Below are 17,244 nucleotides of genomic sequence, written 5' to 3' on the forward strand. Positions count from 1 at the left end.
ATCAGCATTATGTCACCATGTGGCTGTCAACAGGGCCAGGAGGCCACTAGCCAGGTATAGAATAAGCATTATGTCACCATGTGACTGTCAACAGGGCCAGGAGGCCACTAGCCAGGTACAGAATAAGCATTATGTCACCATCTGACTGTCAACAGGGCCAGGAGGCCACTAGCCAGGTATAGAATAAGCATTATGTCACCATGTGACTGTCAACAGGGCCAGGAGGCCACTAGCCAGGTATAGAATCAGCATTATGTCACCATGTGACTGTCAACAGGGCCAGGAGGCCACTAGCCAGGTATAGAATCAGCATTATGTCACCATGTGACTGTCAACAGGGCCAGGAGGCCACTAGCCAGGTACAGAATCAGCATTATGTCACCATGTGGCTGTCAACAGGGCCAGGAGGCCACTAGCCAGGTACAGAATCAGCATTATGTCACCATGTGGCTGTCAACAGGGCCAGGAGGCCACTAGCCAGGTATAGAATCAGCATTATGTCACCATGTGGCTGTCAACAGGGCCAGGAGGCCACTAGCCAAGTATAAAATCAGCATTATGTCACCATGTGGCTGTCAACAGGGCCAGGAGGCCACTAGCCAGGTATAGAATCAGCATTATGTCACCATGTGGCTGTCAACAGGGCCAGGAGGCCACTAGCCAGGTATAGAATCAGCATTATGTCACCATGTGGCTGTCAACAGGGCCAGGAGGCCACTAGCCAAGTATAAAATCAGCATTATGTCACCATGTGGCTGTCAACAGGGCCAGGAGGCCACTAGCCAGGTATAGAATAAGCATTATGTCACCATGTGACTGTCAACAGGGCCAGGAGGCCACTAGCCAGGTATAGAATAAGCATTATGTCACCATGTGGCTGTCAACAGGGCCAGGAGGCCACTAGCCAGGTATAGAATAAGCATTATGTCACCATGTGACTGTCAACAGGGCCAGGAGGCCACTAGCCAGGTATAGAATAAGCATTATGTCACCATGTGGCTGTCAACAGGGCCAGGAGGCCACTAGCCAGGTATAAAATCAGCATTATGTCACCATGTGGCTGTCAACAGGGCCAGGAGGCCACTAGCCAGGTATAGAATCAGCATTATGTCACCATGTGGCTGTCAACAGGGCCAGGAGGCCACTAGCCAGGTATAGAATCAGCATTATGTCACCATGTGGCTGTCAACAGGGCCAGGAGGCCACTAGCCAGGTATAGAATCAGCATTATGTCACCATGTGGCTGTCAACAGGGCCAGGAGGCCACTAGCCAGGTATAGAATCAGCATTATGTCACCATGTGGCTGTCAACAGGGCCAGGAGGCCACTAGCCAGGTATAGAATCAGCATTATGTCACCATGTGGCTGTCAACAGGGCCAGGAGGCCACTAGCCAGGTATAGAATCAGCATTATGTCACCATGTGGCTGTCAACAGGGCCAGGAGGCCACTAGCCAGGTATAGAATCAGCATTATGTCACCATGTGGCTGTCAACAGGGCCAGGAGGCCACTAGCCAGGTATAGAATCAGCATTATGTCACCATGTGGCTGTCAACAGGGCCAGGAGGCCACTAGCCAGGTATAGAATCAGCATTATGTCACCATGTGGCTGTCAACAGGGCCAGGAGGCCACTAGCCAGGTATAAAATCAGCGTTACATCATCATGTAGCTGGTTTTGATTGACGAGATCTATACATTTTCGTGCTAGTTGAAACTCTATGTGCAGTAACTACTGACATTTTATTAAATTAAGCAAACCGGTTTACATACATTTAATAGATAATGACTTTGTATTCTTCCGTATTGAGAATAGCTCTTATTTCCTCCCCACCAGGCCGATAAAGCCCGGAGACATCCTTCCTCCAGAGAGTGGCCGGGAGGTGGCCAAGGAGCTGGGCATCTCCTACTATGAGACCAGTGTGTTCGACCAGTTTGGCATCAAGGACATCTTCGACAATGCCATTCGAGCCGCGCTCATCTCCCGTCGACACCTGCAGTTCTGGAAGTCCCACCTCCGGAAGGTCCAGAAGCCCCTCCTCCAGGCGCCCTTCCTGCCGCCCAAAGCACCGCCCCCTCTCATCAAGATTCCAGAGTGTGTCATCAACAACGGGGAGGGTCCTGGCCTCCTATTGGACAGTCCTCTTTGTGCTGACGTCATGTTCATCCTCCAGGACCACATCCACATCTTCGCCCACAAGATCTACCTCTCCACCTCCTCCTCCAAGTTTTATGACCTGTTCCAGGTAGTGTCTCTTTGCCTGGTTCCTCTCTAGGTTCCTCTCTAGGTTCCTCTCTAGGTTCCTCTCTCGGATTCCTTCCTTCTAGGTTTTTATTCCTAGCCACTGTGCTTCTGCCTCAGTATTGCTTGCTCTCTGTGGTTTCCGGTTGGGTTTCTGTAGAGCACTTTGTGACATAAAAAAAACCTGTTATAAATGTGATTGTTTCCAGATGGACTTCAGTGACGAGTCCCAGTGCCTGGTGGTGACGGAGCGGCATGCCCGGGACTCTCTCCTCAGGACCCTTAGTCTGGACACAGAGGAGGACGTGGCTGTGCTCCCCAACCTCTCCCCCTGCTCCCTCCGGGCCTCTAAGAGTGACGGCACCCTGAAGATGATGAGCTTCTCTGGTAAGCACCGGCGCACCAAGCTGTCCTTGGCCTCCTGGAGCAAGGCCTTCTACAGCATCCACAAGGAGAGCGTGACCAACCCTGTGACGGGCTCCCCAGCTCACATGACGGTGGTGAAGATGGACTACTCCATCCAGCTGGGTCCGTTCAGTGCCGTGTTGAGGTTCCTCTACACTGGGGAGCTGGATGAAGAGGAGCGGGATCTGATGAAGATCGCCCAGATCGCGGAGGTCCTGGAGGTGTTTGACCTGAGGATGATGGTGGAGAACATCATGAACCATGAAGGCTTCATGAACCAGGAGATCACCAAGGCCTTCCACGTCAGGAAATCCAACCGCATCAAGGAGTGTCTCAACAAGAACACATTCACAGGTAAACCATGCTGCATCATAGATCAAAGTGTTTTCTGTTGCTTTTGACTAGGAAGTTATCATGTGTTTGGAAATGTGGATGGGGTTGATGTGTTTAATGTGTTTCTCTGGGGCACACATCACCTTCAGGTTGTTGTTATAATGTCTCTGTCTCAGACGTCACCTTCAGGTTGTTGTTGTAATGTCTCTGTCTCAGACGTCACCTTCAGGTTGTTGTTATAATGTCTCTGTCTCAGACGTCACCTTCAGGTTGTTGTTATAATGTGTCTCAGACGTCACCTTCAGGTTGTTGTTGTAATGTCTCTGTCTCAGACGTCACCTTCAGGTTGTTGTTATAATGTCTCTGTCTCAGACGTCACCTTCAGGTTGTTGTTATAATGTGTCTCAGACGTCACCTTCAGGTTGTTGTTGTAATGTCTCTGTCTCAGACGTCACCTTCAGGTTGATGTTGTAATGTCTCTGTCTCAGACGTCACCTTCAGGTTGTTGTTATAATGTCTCTGTCTCAGACGTCACCTTCAGGTTGTTGTTATAATGTCTCTGTCTCAGACGTCACCTTCAGGTTGTTGTTATAATGTCTCTGTCTCAGACGTCACCTTCAGGTTGTTGTTGTAATGTCTCTGTCTCAGACGTCACCTTCAGGTTGTTGTTGTAATGTCTCTGTCTCAGACGTCACCTTCAGGTTGTTGTTGTAATGTCTCTGTCTCAGACGTCACCTTCAGGTTGTTGTTGTAATGTCTCTGTCTCAGACGTCACCTTCAGGTTGTTGTTATAATGTCTCTGTCTCAGACGTCACCTTCAGGTTGTTGTTTTAATGTCTCTGTCTCAGACGTCACCTTCAGGTTGTTGTTGTAATGTCTCTGTCTCAGACGTCACCTTCAGGTTGTTGTTTTAATGTCTCTGTCTCAGACGTCACCTTCAGGTTGTTGTTGTAATGTCTCTGTCTCAGACGTCACCTTCAGGTTGTTGTTGTAATGTCTCTGTCTCAGACGTCACCTTCAGGTTGTTGTTGTAATGTCTCTGTCTCAGACGTCACCTTCAGGTTGTTGTTGTAATGTCTCTGTCTCAGACGTCACCTTCAGGTTGTTGTTGTAATGTCTCTGTCTCAGACGTCACCTTCAGGTTGTTGTTTTAATGTCTCTGTCTCAGACGTCACCTTCAGGTTGTTGTTATAATGTCTCTGTCTCAGACGTCACCTTCAGGTTGTTGTTATAATGTGTCTGTATCTCAGACGTCACCTTCAGGTTGTTGTTATAATGTGTCTGTATCTCAGACGTCACCTTCAGGTTGTTGTTATAATGTCTGTCTCAGACGTCACCTTCAGGTTGTTGTTATAATGTCTGTCTCAGACGTCACCTTCAGGTTGTTGTTATAATGTGTCTGTATCTCAGACGTCACCTTCAGGTTGTTGTAATGTGTCTCAGACGTCACCTTCAGGTTGTTATAATTTCTCTGTCTCAGACGTCACCTTCAGGTTGGAGGATGGAACCATCAATGCTCACAGACCTCTGCTCATCTCCTCCTGTGATTGGATGGCTGCTGTGTTCGGAGGATCCTTCATGGAGAGTGCTAACAACGAGGTGAGTCGACAACACAGAGTAATATCTAGTGTTGGGGTTAGGGTGCTGTGTTTGAAGGATCCTTCATGGAGAGTTAACTTGTCTGCAGCACAGTCTGGGTTAGGGTTATCTTTGTCCCAAATGGCACCCTATTCCCTATGTAGTAAACTACTTTTGAGCAGGGTATTTTATTTACAAGCAAACACTAAAACAGGAAGTACCAGTGAGGAGTTGGCTTCATTAATAAGTACATTGACGAAGTCATCACTCCACATACAATACCCTATAATGACAAAGAGAAAATACATATTTTTATTTTATTTTATTGCACTTTATTGCACTTTTATACAAAATTAAATATAGAAATACCTTATTTACATAAGTATTCGGACCCTTTGCTATGAAACTCGAAATTGAGCTCAGGTGCATCCTGTTTCCATTGATCGTCCTTGATGTTTCTTCAACTTGATTGGAGTCCACCTGTGGTGAATTCAATTGATTGGATATGATTTGGAAAGGCACACACCTGACCAGGATCCATAGGGATTACAAGGATCCATAGGGAATATAGGGAATGGGATGTTGTCTCCAGTTGACCAGGATCTATAGGGAATATGGGATGTTGTCTCCAGTTGACCAGGATCCATAGGGAATATAGGGAATGGGATGTTGTCTCCAGTTGACCAGGATCTATAGGGAATATGGGATGTTGTCTCCAGTTGACCAGGATCCATAGGGAATATGGGATGTTGTCTCCAGTTGACCAGGATCTATAGGGAATATGGGATGTTGTCTCCAGTTGACCAGGACCATAGGGAATATGGGATGTTGTCTCCAGTTCATTGATTAAACCCCAGGTAGCAGTAGGAACAGTGACATGACCGATTCATCAGAGTAACGAGTAAAAATAGACGTCATTCAGAGATCTTTAAATAGCCGTTAGGACAAGGACACTGTCTGAACACAGAGTCCTGTTCTGTTTCACTGCTCTCAGGCAGGCAGGCAGGCAGACCAGCAGGCTAACAGGCAGACCAGCAGGCTAACAGGCAGACCAGCAGGCTAACAGGCAGACCAGCAGGCTAACAGGCAGACCAGCAGGCTGACAGGCAGACCAGCAGGCTGACAGGCAGACCAGCAGGCTAACACTACCTCTCTCTGAACAGAGTCCTGTTCTGTTTCACTGCTCTCAGACAGGCAGACAGGCAGACCAGCAGGCTAACAGGCAGACCAGCAGGCTAACAGGCAGACCAGCAGGCTAACAGGCAGACCAGCAGCCTAACAGGCAGACCAGCAGGCTAACACTACCTCTCTCTGAACAGAGTCCTGTTCTGTTTCACTGCTCTCAGACAGGCAGACAGGCAGACCAGCAGGCTAACAGGCAGACCAGCAGGCTAACAGGCAGACCAGCAGGCTAACAGGCAGACCAGCAGCCAAACAGGCAGACCAGCAGGCTAACACTACCTCTCTCTGAACAGAGTCCTGTTCTGTTTCACTGCTCTCAGACAGGCAGACAGGCAGACCAGCAGGCTAACAGGCAGACCAGCAGGCTAACAGGCAGACCAGCAGGCTAACAGGCAGACCAGCAGCCTAACAGGCAGACCAGCAGGCTAACACTACCTCTCTCTGAACAGAGTCCTGTTCTGTTTCACTGCTCTCAGGCAGGCAGACAGGCAGACCAGCAGGCTAACACTACCTCTCTCTTTAACCATGAGGACATCTTTATTTTAGTGTGGTAGCAAGCTACTACCCGGTGTCCTAGTTTCTACAGAGCCTCTAGTCTGCTGCTAGTCCTTACAGAGCCTCTGTAGTCTGCTGCTAGTCTTTGCAGGGCCTCTGTAGTCTTTACAGAGCCCCTGTAGTCTCTAATGTTGGTCTTTACTGACAGTGAAACAGGACATTTAGATGTTGTCAAATGATGTCTGTTCTTTCCTGTGTGTGTCTGTGTGTATCTGTGTGTTTAGGTCTCGTTCCCAGGCACCAGCAGGGTGTGTATGCAGGCTGTTCTGGAGTATCTCTACACCAATCAGCTTTGTCCCATGGCAGAGCTGGATCCTATGGAGTTGACGGCCCTGGCTAACAGACTCTGTCTCCCCAGACTGACTGCTCTGACAGGTACTAACCATAACCCTGGTTAACAGACTGTCTTCCCAGACTGACTGCTCTGACAGGTACTAACCCTGGTTAACAGACTCTGTCTCCCCAGACTGACTGCTCTGACAGGTACTAACCATAACCCTGGTTAACAGACTGTCTCCCCAGACTGACTGCTCTGACAGGTACTAACCATAACCCTGGCTAACAGACTGTCTCCCCAGACTGACTGCTCTGACAGGTACTAACCCTGGCTAACAGACTGACTCCCCAGACTGACTGCTCTGACAGGTACTAACCCTGGTTAACAGACTGTCTCCCCAGACTGACTGCTCTGACAGGTACTAACCATAACCCTGGCTAACAGACTGTCTCCCCAGACTGACCGCCCTCACAGGTGCTTGATCCATCAGCAGTCTGCTCTGTCCAGAGCCATCTGTTTCGAGATTTGGGCTTTTAGACAGTAGAATATTGTTCTAGTTCTAGACCTTCAGTTACATAGCATTCACTATCCCCATGTAATGTCAATGGGGAGATAACATGGCTGCAGTGCATCACAATGCAGAACTCCAATGTCCCAACTCTCTAAGGGGGTGTTCCTAAATTGACTCCAATGTGTTAATGCTCCTCAGTGCATTCTGGGTCATTCATAGATTGTTTGTTCGAAATCCACTGGCTGAGGAGCAGGGTTGATCAGGACACACTGGCTGAGGAGCATGGTTGATCAGAGGACACTGGCTGAGGAGCAGGGTCGATCAGGGGACACTGGCTGAGGAGCAGGGTCGATCAGGACACACTGGCTGAGGAGCGGGGTCGATCAGGACACACTGGCTGAGGAGCATGGTTGATCAGAGGACACTGGCTGAGGAGCGGGGTCGATCAGGGGACACTGGCTGAGGAGCAGGGTCGATCAGGACACACTGGCTGAGGAGCAGGGTCGATCAGGGGACACTGGCTGAGGAGCAGGGTCGATCAGGGGACACTGGCTGAGGAGCAGGGTCGATCAGGACACACTGGCTGAGGAGCAGGGTCGATCAGGGGACACTGGCTGAGGAGCAGGGTCGATCAGGACACACTGGCTGAGGAGCGGGGTCGATCAGGACACTGGCTGAGGAGCGGGGTCGATCAGGACACACTGGCTGAGGAGCAGGGTCGATCAGGACACACTGGCTGAGGAGCGGGGTCGATCAGGACACACTGGCTGAGGAGCGGGGTCGATCAGGACACACTGGCTGAGGAGCGGAGTCGATCAGGACACTGGCTGAGGAGCGGGGTCGATCAGGACACACTGGCTGAGGAGCGGGGTCGATCAGGACACACTGGCTGAGGAGCGGGGTCGATCAGGACACACTGGCTGAGGAGCGGGGTCGATCAGGACACACTGGCTGAGGAGCGGGGTCGATCAGGACACACTGGCTGAGGAGCGGGGTCGATCAGGACACACTGGCTGAGGAGCGGAGTCGATCAGGACACTGGCTGAGGAGCGGGGTCGATCAGGACACACTGGCTGAGGAGCGGGGTCGATCAGGACACACTGGCTGAGGAGCAGGGTCGATCAGGGGACACTGGCTGAGGAGCGGGGTCGATCAGGACACTGGCTGAGGAGCGGGGTCGATCAGGACACACTGGCTGAGGAGCGGGGTCGATCAGGACACACTGGCTGAGGAGCGGGGTCGATCAGGGGACACTGGCTGAGGAGCGGGGTCGATCAGGACACACTGGCTGAGGAGCGGGGTCGATCAGGGGACACTGGCTGAGGAGCAGGGTCGATCAGGGGACACTGGCTGAGGAGCGGGGTCGATCAGGGGACACTGGCTGAGGAGCGGGGTCGATCAGGGGACACTGGCTGAGGAGCGGGGTCGATCAGGACACACTGGCTGAGGAGCGGGGTCGATCAGGACACACTGGCTGAGGAGCAGGGTCGATCAGGGGACACTGGCTGAGGAGCGGGGTCGATCAGGACACACTGGCTGAGGAGCGGGGTCGATCAGGACACACTGGCTGAGGAGGAGAGTTGAGCTGATCATTCTGACCTTTTGATCATTGACCATTTTACTTTCTCTAGCAAAACTGGTTGAACTGTTTTCATGTTGTCTTGAGGGTGAGTGACTGTAACTGTTCTGCTGGCAGCCATTTCTGTTTCAAAATGATTTTATTTTGAAGCTTATTAAATCAGGCATATTACTGTATGTACAAGATGATTCCTGTGCTTCTTTTGGAACATGACAACAGAACATACAACAAACCAAACGAAATGGAAACATCAACAACATACCAAACAGAATGGAAACATCAACAACATACCAAACAGAATGGAAACATCAACAACAAACCAAACGGAATGGAAACATCAACAACAACATACCAAACTGAATGGAAACATCAACAACAAACCAAACGGAATGGAAACAACAACAACAAACCAAACGGAATGGAAACAACAACAACAAACCAAACGGAATGGAAACATCAACAACAACATACCAAACGGAAAGGAATCATCAACAACAACATACCAAACGGAATGGAAACATCAACAACAACACACCAAACGGAAAGGAATCATCAACAACAACATACCAAACGGAATGGAAACATCAACAACAACAAACCAAACGGAATGGAAACAACAACAACAACAACAACAACAAACCAAACGGAATGGAAACAACAACAACAAACCAAACGGAATGGAAACAACAACAACAACAAACCAAACGGAATGGAAACATCAACAACAACAAACCAAACGGAATGGAAACATCAACAACAAACCAAACGGAATGGAAACAACAACAACCAACCAAACGGAATGGAAACAACAACAACAACAACAAACCAAACGGAATGGAAACATCAACAACAACATACCAAACTGAATGGAAACATCAACATCAACAAAAAAACAAACAGAATGGAAACAACAACAAAAAACCAAACGGAATGGAAACAACAACAAAAAACCAAACGGAATGGAAACATCAACAACAACATACCAAACGGAATGGAAACATCAACAACAACAACATACCAAACTGAATGGAAACATCAACATCAACATCAACAAAAAAAACAAACAGAATGGAAACAACAACAACAACAAACCAAACGGAATGGAAACAACAACAACAACAACAAACCAAACGGAATGGAAACAACAACAACAACAAACCAAACGGAATGACAACAACAACAACAACAAACCAAACGGAATGGAAACATCAACAACAACAAACCAAACGGAATGGAAACATCAACAACAACAAACCAAACGGAATGGAAACATCAACAACAACAAACGTCCTCTGCTCTGTAGAGCTCGGTAGACAGGCAGGGCTTTAGGACAGCAGACAGGCCTTAATATAGAAACACCTTTGTCTCCTAGCTCTGTGTATTCTGAGATTCATAGTGTATTTGTACCTGTGTCATTGTAGTTACAGTATTACTACAGTATTAAAACTGTAACTACAGTGCTGCGGTAGCTGGGATTGCATACTGCTGGAGTGAACCCTTTTTAACCCTTTCTGTATTGTTTTTCTTGGGTGCCTTGTGACCGTGAAGCATCGTCTATAGAATATTGCTTTCAACTTGGGTTCTGAAACTCTATGTAGTTTATTATAAAGGTTGTCTGAAGAGGTTTCCTCTGTCTGCTCCACAGAACACTATGCTGTGAGTGAGCTGGTGAAAGCCTCCAAAGATGGACAGGATATAGATGGCGAAGTACTCACCTATCTGGAACTGGCTCAGGTTGGTTTACTAGAACAGGATATAGACAGAGAGGTACTCACCTGTCTGGAATTGGCTCAGGTTGGTTTACTAGAACAGGATATAGACAGAGAGGTACTCACCTGTCTGGAACTGGCTCAGGTTGGTTTACTAGAACAGGATATAGACGGCGAAGTACTCACCTGTCTGGAACTTACTCAGGTTGGTTTACTAGAACAGGATATAGACAGAGAGGTACTCACCTGTCTGGAACTGGCTCAGGTTGGTTTACTAGAACAGGATATAGACGGCGAAGTACTCACCTGTCTGGAACTGGCTCAGGTTGGTTTACTAGAACAGGATATAGACGGCGAAGTACTCACCTGTCTGGAACTGGCTCAGGTTGGTTTACTAGAACAGGATATAGACGGCGAAGTACTCACCTGTCTGGAACTGGCTCAGGTTGGTTTACTAGAACAGGATATAGACAGAGAGGTACTCACCTGTCTGGAACTTACTCAGGTTGGTTTACTAGAACGGGATATAGACGGAGAGGTACTCACCTGTCTAGAACTGGCTCAGGTTGGTTTACTAGAACAGGATATAGACAGAGGTATTCACCTAGGATGATTGTTCTGCAGTTTAAATATAGGATGATTGTTCTGCAGTTTTAAATATAGGATGATTGTTCTGCAGTTTTAAATATAGGATGATTGATCTGCAGTTTAAATATAGGATGATTGTTCTGCAGTTTAAATATAGGATGATTGTTCTGCAGTTTTAAATATAGGATGATTGATCTGCAGTTTTAAATATAGGATGATTGTTCTGCAGTTTTAAATATAGGATGATTGTTCTGCAGTTTAAATATAGGATGATTGTTCTGCAGTTTTAAATATAGGATGATTGTTCTGCAGTTTAAATATAGGATGATTGTTCTGCAGTTTAAATATAGGATGATTGTTCTGCAGTTTAAATATAGGATGATTGTTCTGCAGTTTTAAATATAGGATGATTGATCTGCAGTTTTAAATATAGGATGATTGTTCTGCAGTTTAAATATAGGATGATTGATCTGCAGTTTTAAATATAGGATGATTGTTCTGCAGTTTAAATATAGGATGATTGTTCTGCAGTTTTAAATATAGGATGATTGTTCTGCAGTTTAAATATAGGATGATTGATCTGCAGTTTTAAATATAGGATGATTGATCTGCAGTTTTAAATATAGGATGATTGTTCTGCAGTTTAAATATAGGATGATTGTTCTGCAGTTTTAAATATAGGATGATTGTTCTGCAGTTTTAAATATAGGATGATTGTTCTGCAGTTTTAAATATAGGATGATTGTTCTGCAGTTTTAAATATAGGATGATTGTTCTGCAGTTTAAATATAGGATGATTGTTCTGCAGTTTTAAATATAGGATGATTGATCTGCAGTTTTAAATATAGGATGATTGTTCTGCAGTTTTAAATATAGGATGATTGATCTGCAGTTTTAAATATAGGATGATTGATCTGCAGTTTTAAATATAGGATAATTGTTCTGCAGGTTTCAATGTATTTCCCCTCGTTTTGTTTTTCTTCCAGTTCCATAATGCTAACCAGTTAGCAGCTTGGTGCTTACATCACATCTGCACTCACTACAACAATGTCTGTGCCAACTATCGCAAAGAGATCAAGGCCAAATCTGCAGGTGAGTTATTCGTCCGCTGGTTCTGATCAGCACACAACCAATCACAATCAATGAACGGTGAACACTGAACAGTTTGGTTTTGGACTTCTATTCATGTGTTTCCTGTCAGATACCCTCTTCTCTTGATAATGTCTGCTGCTTTTTGTTATTTCCTTTCCATTTGTGTTTAATGAAGACCTAGAAAACAAGGTGATTGGACTGCCTAACTAATTAGTGACCTTAATGGATCAATCAAGTCCAAGGGAAGAGTGAAAACCTTCTATGGAATGAGTTTGCCACCTGTGCTCTGTACTGCCCAGTCTGTGGTAGCTACACTACATGTTGTCTGATGGTCTGTCGGTGTTGTGTTTCCCTCCCAGAGAACCAGGAATATTTTGAGAAGCACCGCTGGCCCCCAGTGTGGTACCTGAAGGAGGAGGACCACTACCAGCGGGTGAGGAAGGAGAGGGAGAAAGAGGACGTGGTTCTCAACAAACACCACAGCAGACGACGTTGGTGCTTCTGGAGCACCTCCCCTGCCGTGGCCTGAGAGGTCTGAGAAGGGTCTGCCTAGCCCCAAACCGCCCAGGGAATCTGCCTCCTACCCCGTGCTCCAGCTTCTAACCCTGCACCCCGCAAAGAGGTCCCAACAACACACGCTGTACCAATGTTTTACTGTTAGATCACCTGAGCATCAAAACAGGAAATAACTATCTGACGATGCACTGTCAGGTCCTACCCTCTTCCCTTGATGAACTGTCAGGTCCTACCTTCTTTTATTGATGAACTGTCAGGCCCTACCCTCTTCTATTGACAATACACTGTCAGGTCCTACCCTCTTCTCTTGATGAACTGTCAGGTCCTACCTTCTTTTATTGATGAACTGTCAGGTCCTACCCTCTTCTATTGACAATACACTGTCAGGTCCTACCCTCTTCTCTTGATGAACTGTCAGGTCCTACCCTCTTCTCTTGATGATACACTGTCTGTCCCTACCCTCTTGATGATACACTGTCAGGCCCTACCCTCTTGATGATACACTGTCAGGTCCAACCCTCTTCTCTTGATGATACACTGTCAGGCCCTACCCTCTTGATGATACACTGTCAGGCCCTACCCTCTTGATGATACACTGTCAGGTCCAACCCTCTTCTCTTGATGGTACACTGTCTGGCCCTACCCTCTTGATGATACACTGTCTGGCCCTACCCTCTTCTCTTGATGATACACTGTCTGGCCCTACCCTCTTCTCTTGATGATACACTGTCTGGCCCTACCCTCTTCTCTTGATGATACACTGTCAGGCCCTACCCTCTTGATGATACACTGTCAGGTCCAACCCTTTTCTCTTGATGATACACTGTCAGGTCCAACCCTCTTCTCTTGATGATACACTGTCTGTCCCTACCCTCTTGATGATACACTGTCTGGCCCTACCCTTTTCTCTTGATGATACACTGTCTGTCCCTACCCTCTTGATGATACACTGTCTGGCCCTACCCTTTTCTCTTGATGATACACTGTCTGGCCCTACCCTCTTCTCTTGATGATACACTGTCTGTCCCTACCCTCTTGATGATACACTGTCTGGCCCTACCCTTTTCTCTTGATGATACACTGTCTGGCCCTACCCTCTTCTCTTGATGATACACTGTCTGGCCCTACCCTCTTGATGATACACTGTCTGGCCCTACCCTCTTCTCTTGATGATACACTGTCAGGCCCTACCCTCTTGATGATACACTGTCAGGCCCTACCCTCTTCTCTTGATGATACACTGTCAGGCCCTACCCTCTTGATGATACACTGTCTGGCCCTACCCTCTTCTCTTGATGATACACTGTCAGGCCCTACCCTCTTGATGATACACTGTCTGGCCCTACCCTCTTCTCTTGATGATACACTGTCAGGCCCTACCCTCTTCTCTTGATGATACACTGTCAGGCCCTACCCTCTTGATGATACACTGTCAGGCCCTACCCTCTTCTCTTGATGATACACTGTCTGGCCCTACCCTCTTGATGATACACTGTCTGGCCCTACCCTCTTCTCTTGATGATACACTGTCAGGTCCTACCCTCTTCTCTTGATGATACACTGTCAGGCCCTACCCTCTTCTCTTGATGATACACTGTCAGGCCCTACCCTCTTGATGATACACTGTCAGGCCCTACCCTCTTGATGATACACTGTCTGGCCCTACCCTCTTCTCTTGATGATACACTGTCAGGTCCTACCCTCTTCTCTTGATGATACACTGTCTGGCCCTACCCTCTTCTCTTGATGATACACTGTCAGGTCCTACCCTCTTCTCTTGATGATACACTGTCTGGCCCTACCCTTTTCTCTTGATGATACACTGTCAGGCCCTACCCTCTTGATGATACACTGTCAGGTCCTACCCTCTTGATGATACACTGTCAGGTCCAACCCTCTTCTCTTGATGATACACTGTCAGGTCCAACCCTCTTGATGATACACTGTCAGGCCCTACCCTCTTGATGATACACTGTCTGGCCCTACCCTCTTGATGATACACTGTCAGGCCCTACCCTCTTGATGATACACTGTCTGGCCCTACCCTCTTGATGATACACTGTCAGGTCCAACCCTCTCTGCTTGGGTCCACATGAATAACCTCCACATGGCAGGGCTCTACAGAGGGTACATTTTACTTACATTTGCGCCTAAATATTTTGCTGTGCAACCTGCAATTTGAATTTAGGAGCACCAGTGCACCTATAAAAATGAAGTATTCTAGCTACGTTGTTCAACCTGTCAACGTAGTGTGGTATGTGCTTTCTGTTAGACATGTAACTTTATGGATGTAAATTGTGATTGTTGATGTTAGCTGCAGCCACCGACACCAGCCCTGGATCAAAGTCTGAATCATAAATGATGCAAAAATAACTCTGAACCTGATGAAACACAGGACCTGTTCATAGACGGGGCTTCATGCAGCCTTGGAATATCAACAACAACAACGTTGAAAGTACGTCTTGTGCTCACTGGGATACCGATACAGCTCCAGGGATAAACAGAGCTCCTGATTGAATCGATCCCCAGGTCGGTATATTGAACCCAGCTGGAGGTGTTTCTCTGTATTCTGAAACACCTGATTGTTCCTTTAACCCACCTGGTGATGGTAAAGGGGAAACTCTATACTTGAAATCAATGTGTTTTTATTCATCAGCTGTATAGTAGGCTTTCTTTAGTTAACCAAAGCCATAACTAGTCAGTTTATCATATTTTAATATATATACCATGTGATTATTTATTTGTTGGTGATATTTACTATAGAAACCAAGTGGCTGGTTCTCTTGGTTCCTGCTGTCACAGGTCTTTGATCTAGCTGCTCATCATCCTTCATCTTCTTTATAACCAAGTGGCTGGTTCTCTTGGTTCCTGCTGTCAAAGGTCTTTGATCTAGCTGCTCATCATCCTTCATCTTCTTTATAACCAAGTGGCTGGTTCTCTTGGTTCCAGCTGTCAAAGGTCTTTGATCTAGCTGCTCATCATCCTTCATCTTCTTTTTCTTATTTAAAGGGAATGTTGTTGAATAAATTATTTGACTTAATTGCTTTATTCTAGTTTTCCTTTGAACTGCCCAGTGTATATCCTAGGGTCTGGACTGTTGGTCTAAAGTTTAATGCAGACAATATGTACTGTTTCAATCCTCATACTGAGACGAGCCTGAGTGCCAGTCTGTTCCTGTTAATGTGTTTGGGTTGACAATTCCATAAGGAGTTGGCAAGAGAGCAGTAATGTTTGTTTCACATACCTGTCAATAATACTATATGAATCAAATTCAGATGTAATGTTTGTTTCACATACCTGTCAATAATACTATATGAATCAAATTCAGATGTAATGTTTGTTTCACATATCTATTAATAATGCTATTGTAATCATGGGTTTATGCTTTTGAGTGGAGCACCATCAGCTGAACCCGTCATGTAGAACAAGTTATTCAACTGATTAGAGTTCAGTACAACACTGTTATATAGAAGGATATGTTGCTGTTATGAAAGTGTAAACATCAGAGGGAGAGAGAAAGGTTTGGCAACAACCACTCAGCCTCACTCTGTCAGGAGAGGAGAGGAGGGGAGCAGAGCAGCCTGTACCCAAGCTGTCACTGAGGAGGCAGACCAACACTGTATACATAACAGCTTTGGAACACAATGTCACATTCTATTATTAGTAATGATCATTATTATATTGTCTGGTGATTCTATAACCAATGTCAACATGAGTGTATTATAATCAACTTACAATAAAAGTAAGTTGTAGTTCCAGTATATGGACTGTAAGAGTGTCTTCATTTCCTTCCTGTCTTAAGTCCCAACCTATTATAACAGCTGTTATTCATGTTAATATTCTAGAACATCGTTAACCTTCTAGAAGATTTGTATTCCAGAACCTTGTTAACATTCTAGAACTTTGATGGCATTATAGAATGTTGTCGGCATTATAGAATGTTGTCGGCATTATAGAATGTTGTCGGCACTGTAGAATGTTCTCTGCATTATAGAATGTTGTCTGCATTGTAGAATGTTGTCTGCACTATAGAATATGCTCTCTGCATTCTAGAATGTTGTCCGCGTTCTGGAACGTTGGCCCTTGCGATCTCTGCTTTGCACATCCCACATTCATCGTGTCTTGTTTGTGAGAGAAGAGGAAACTCCTATTACATAAGAGGAGTGGTGCAGAGCAGGGTGCACTGCCACTGACCGTGTATGTGGTGCTGGATTGTGTGTCAACTGAAGATTGCACTAAGTCCCAGGCTTGGCAGGATGAGAGGAGTTACGGCGGGACACTACCGGGATAAACCGCAGGAAGAGGAGCGGTAATCACATTCTGAGCTGCTGGACAGGGAGCAAGGTGGTGTTAGGGTGGGACAGGGTACAGGGTGGTGTTCGGGTGGTACAGGGTGGTGTTCGGGTGGTACAGGGTGGTGTTAGGGTGGGACAGAGACAGGGTGGTGTTAGGGTGGTACAGAGACAGGGTGGTGTTAGGGTGGGACAGGGTGGTGTTAGGGTGGCACAGAGACAGGGTGGTGTTAGGGTGGTACAGGGAGCAAGGTGGTGTTAGGGTGGGACAGGGAGCAGGGTGGTGTTAGGGTGGGACAGATACAGGGTGGTGTTAGGGTGGGACAGGGTACAAATCAAATTTATTTATATAGCCTTTCATACATCAGCTGATATCTCAAAGTGCTG

At 46.6% G+C, this 17,244-nt stretch overlaps 1 protein-coding gene across 24 annotated transcripts in view; it reads left to right on the top strand.

The window, feature by feature from the left end:
* The window catches only part of LOC110514481 (rho-related BTB domain-containing protein 1), a 70,398-nt gene extending 54,072 nt beyond the window's left edge, over positions 1 to 16,326 (top strand). For 2 of the 24 annotated variants that reach the window (XM_036959896.1, XM_036959897.1), the window contains 7 exons: positions 1,836 to 2,244; positions 2,450 to 2,999; positions 4,459 to 4,577; positions 6,518 to 6,668; positions 10,306 to 10,394; positions 11,944 to 12,049; positions 12,409 to 16,326. In XM_036959896.1, the coding sequence (XP_036815791.1) occupies positions 1,836 to 2,244; positions 2,450 to 2,999; positions 4,459 to 4,577; positions 6,518 to 6,668; positions 10,306 to 10,394; positions 11,944 to 12,049; positions 12,409 to 12,578 (1,594 nt within the window). In that variant the 3' untranslated portion in view covers positions 12,579 to 16,326. Of the gene's footprint in view, positions 1 to 1,835; positions 2,245 to 2,449; positions 3,000 to 4,458; positions 4,578 to 6,517; positions 6,669 to 7,334; positions 8,838 to 10,305; positions 10,395 to 11,943; positions 12,050 to 12,408 lie in introns of those variants that run through there. The other 22 variants (XR_005039128.1, XR_005039129.1, XR_005039127.1 and 19 more) reach the window with 22 other exon arrangements.
* Positions 16,327 to 17,244: the final 918 nt, after the last annotated feature.

The sequence above is a fragment of the Oncorhynchus mykiss genome, chromosome 23 (assembly GCF_013265735.2).
Source record: "Oncorhynchus mykiss isolate Arlee chromosome 23, USDA_OmykA_1.1, whole genome shotgun sequence".
Classification (NCBI taxonomy): Eukaryota; Metazoa; Chordata; class Actinopteri; order Salmoniformes; family Salmonidae; genus Oncorhynchus; species Oncorhynchus mykiss.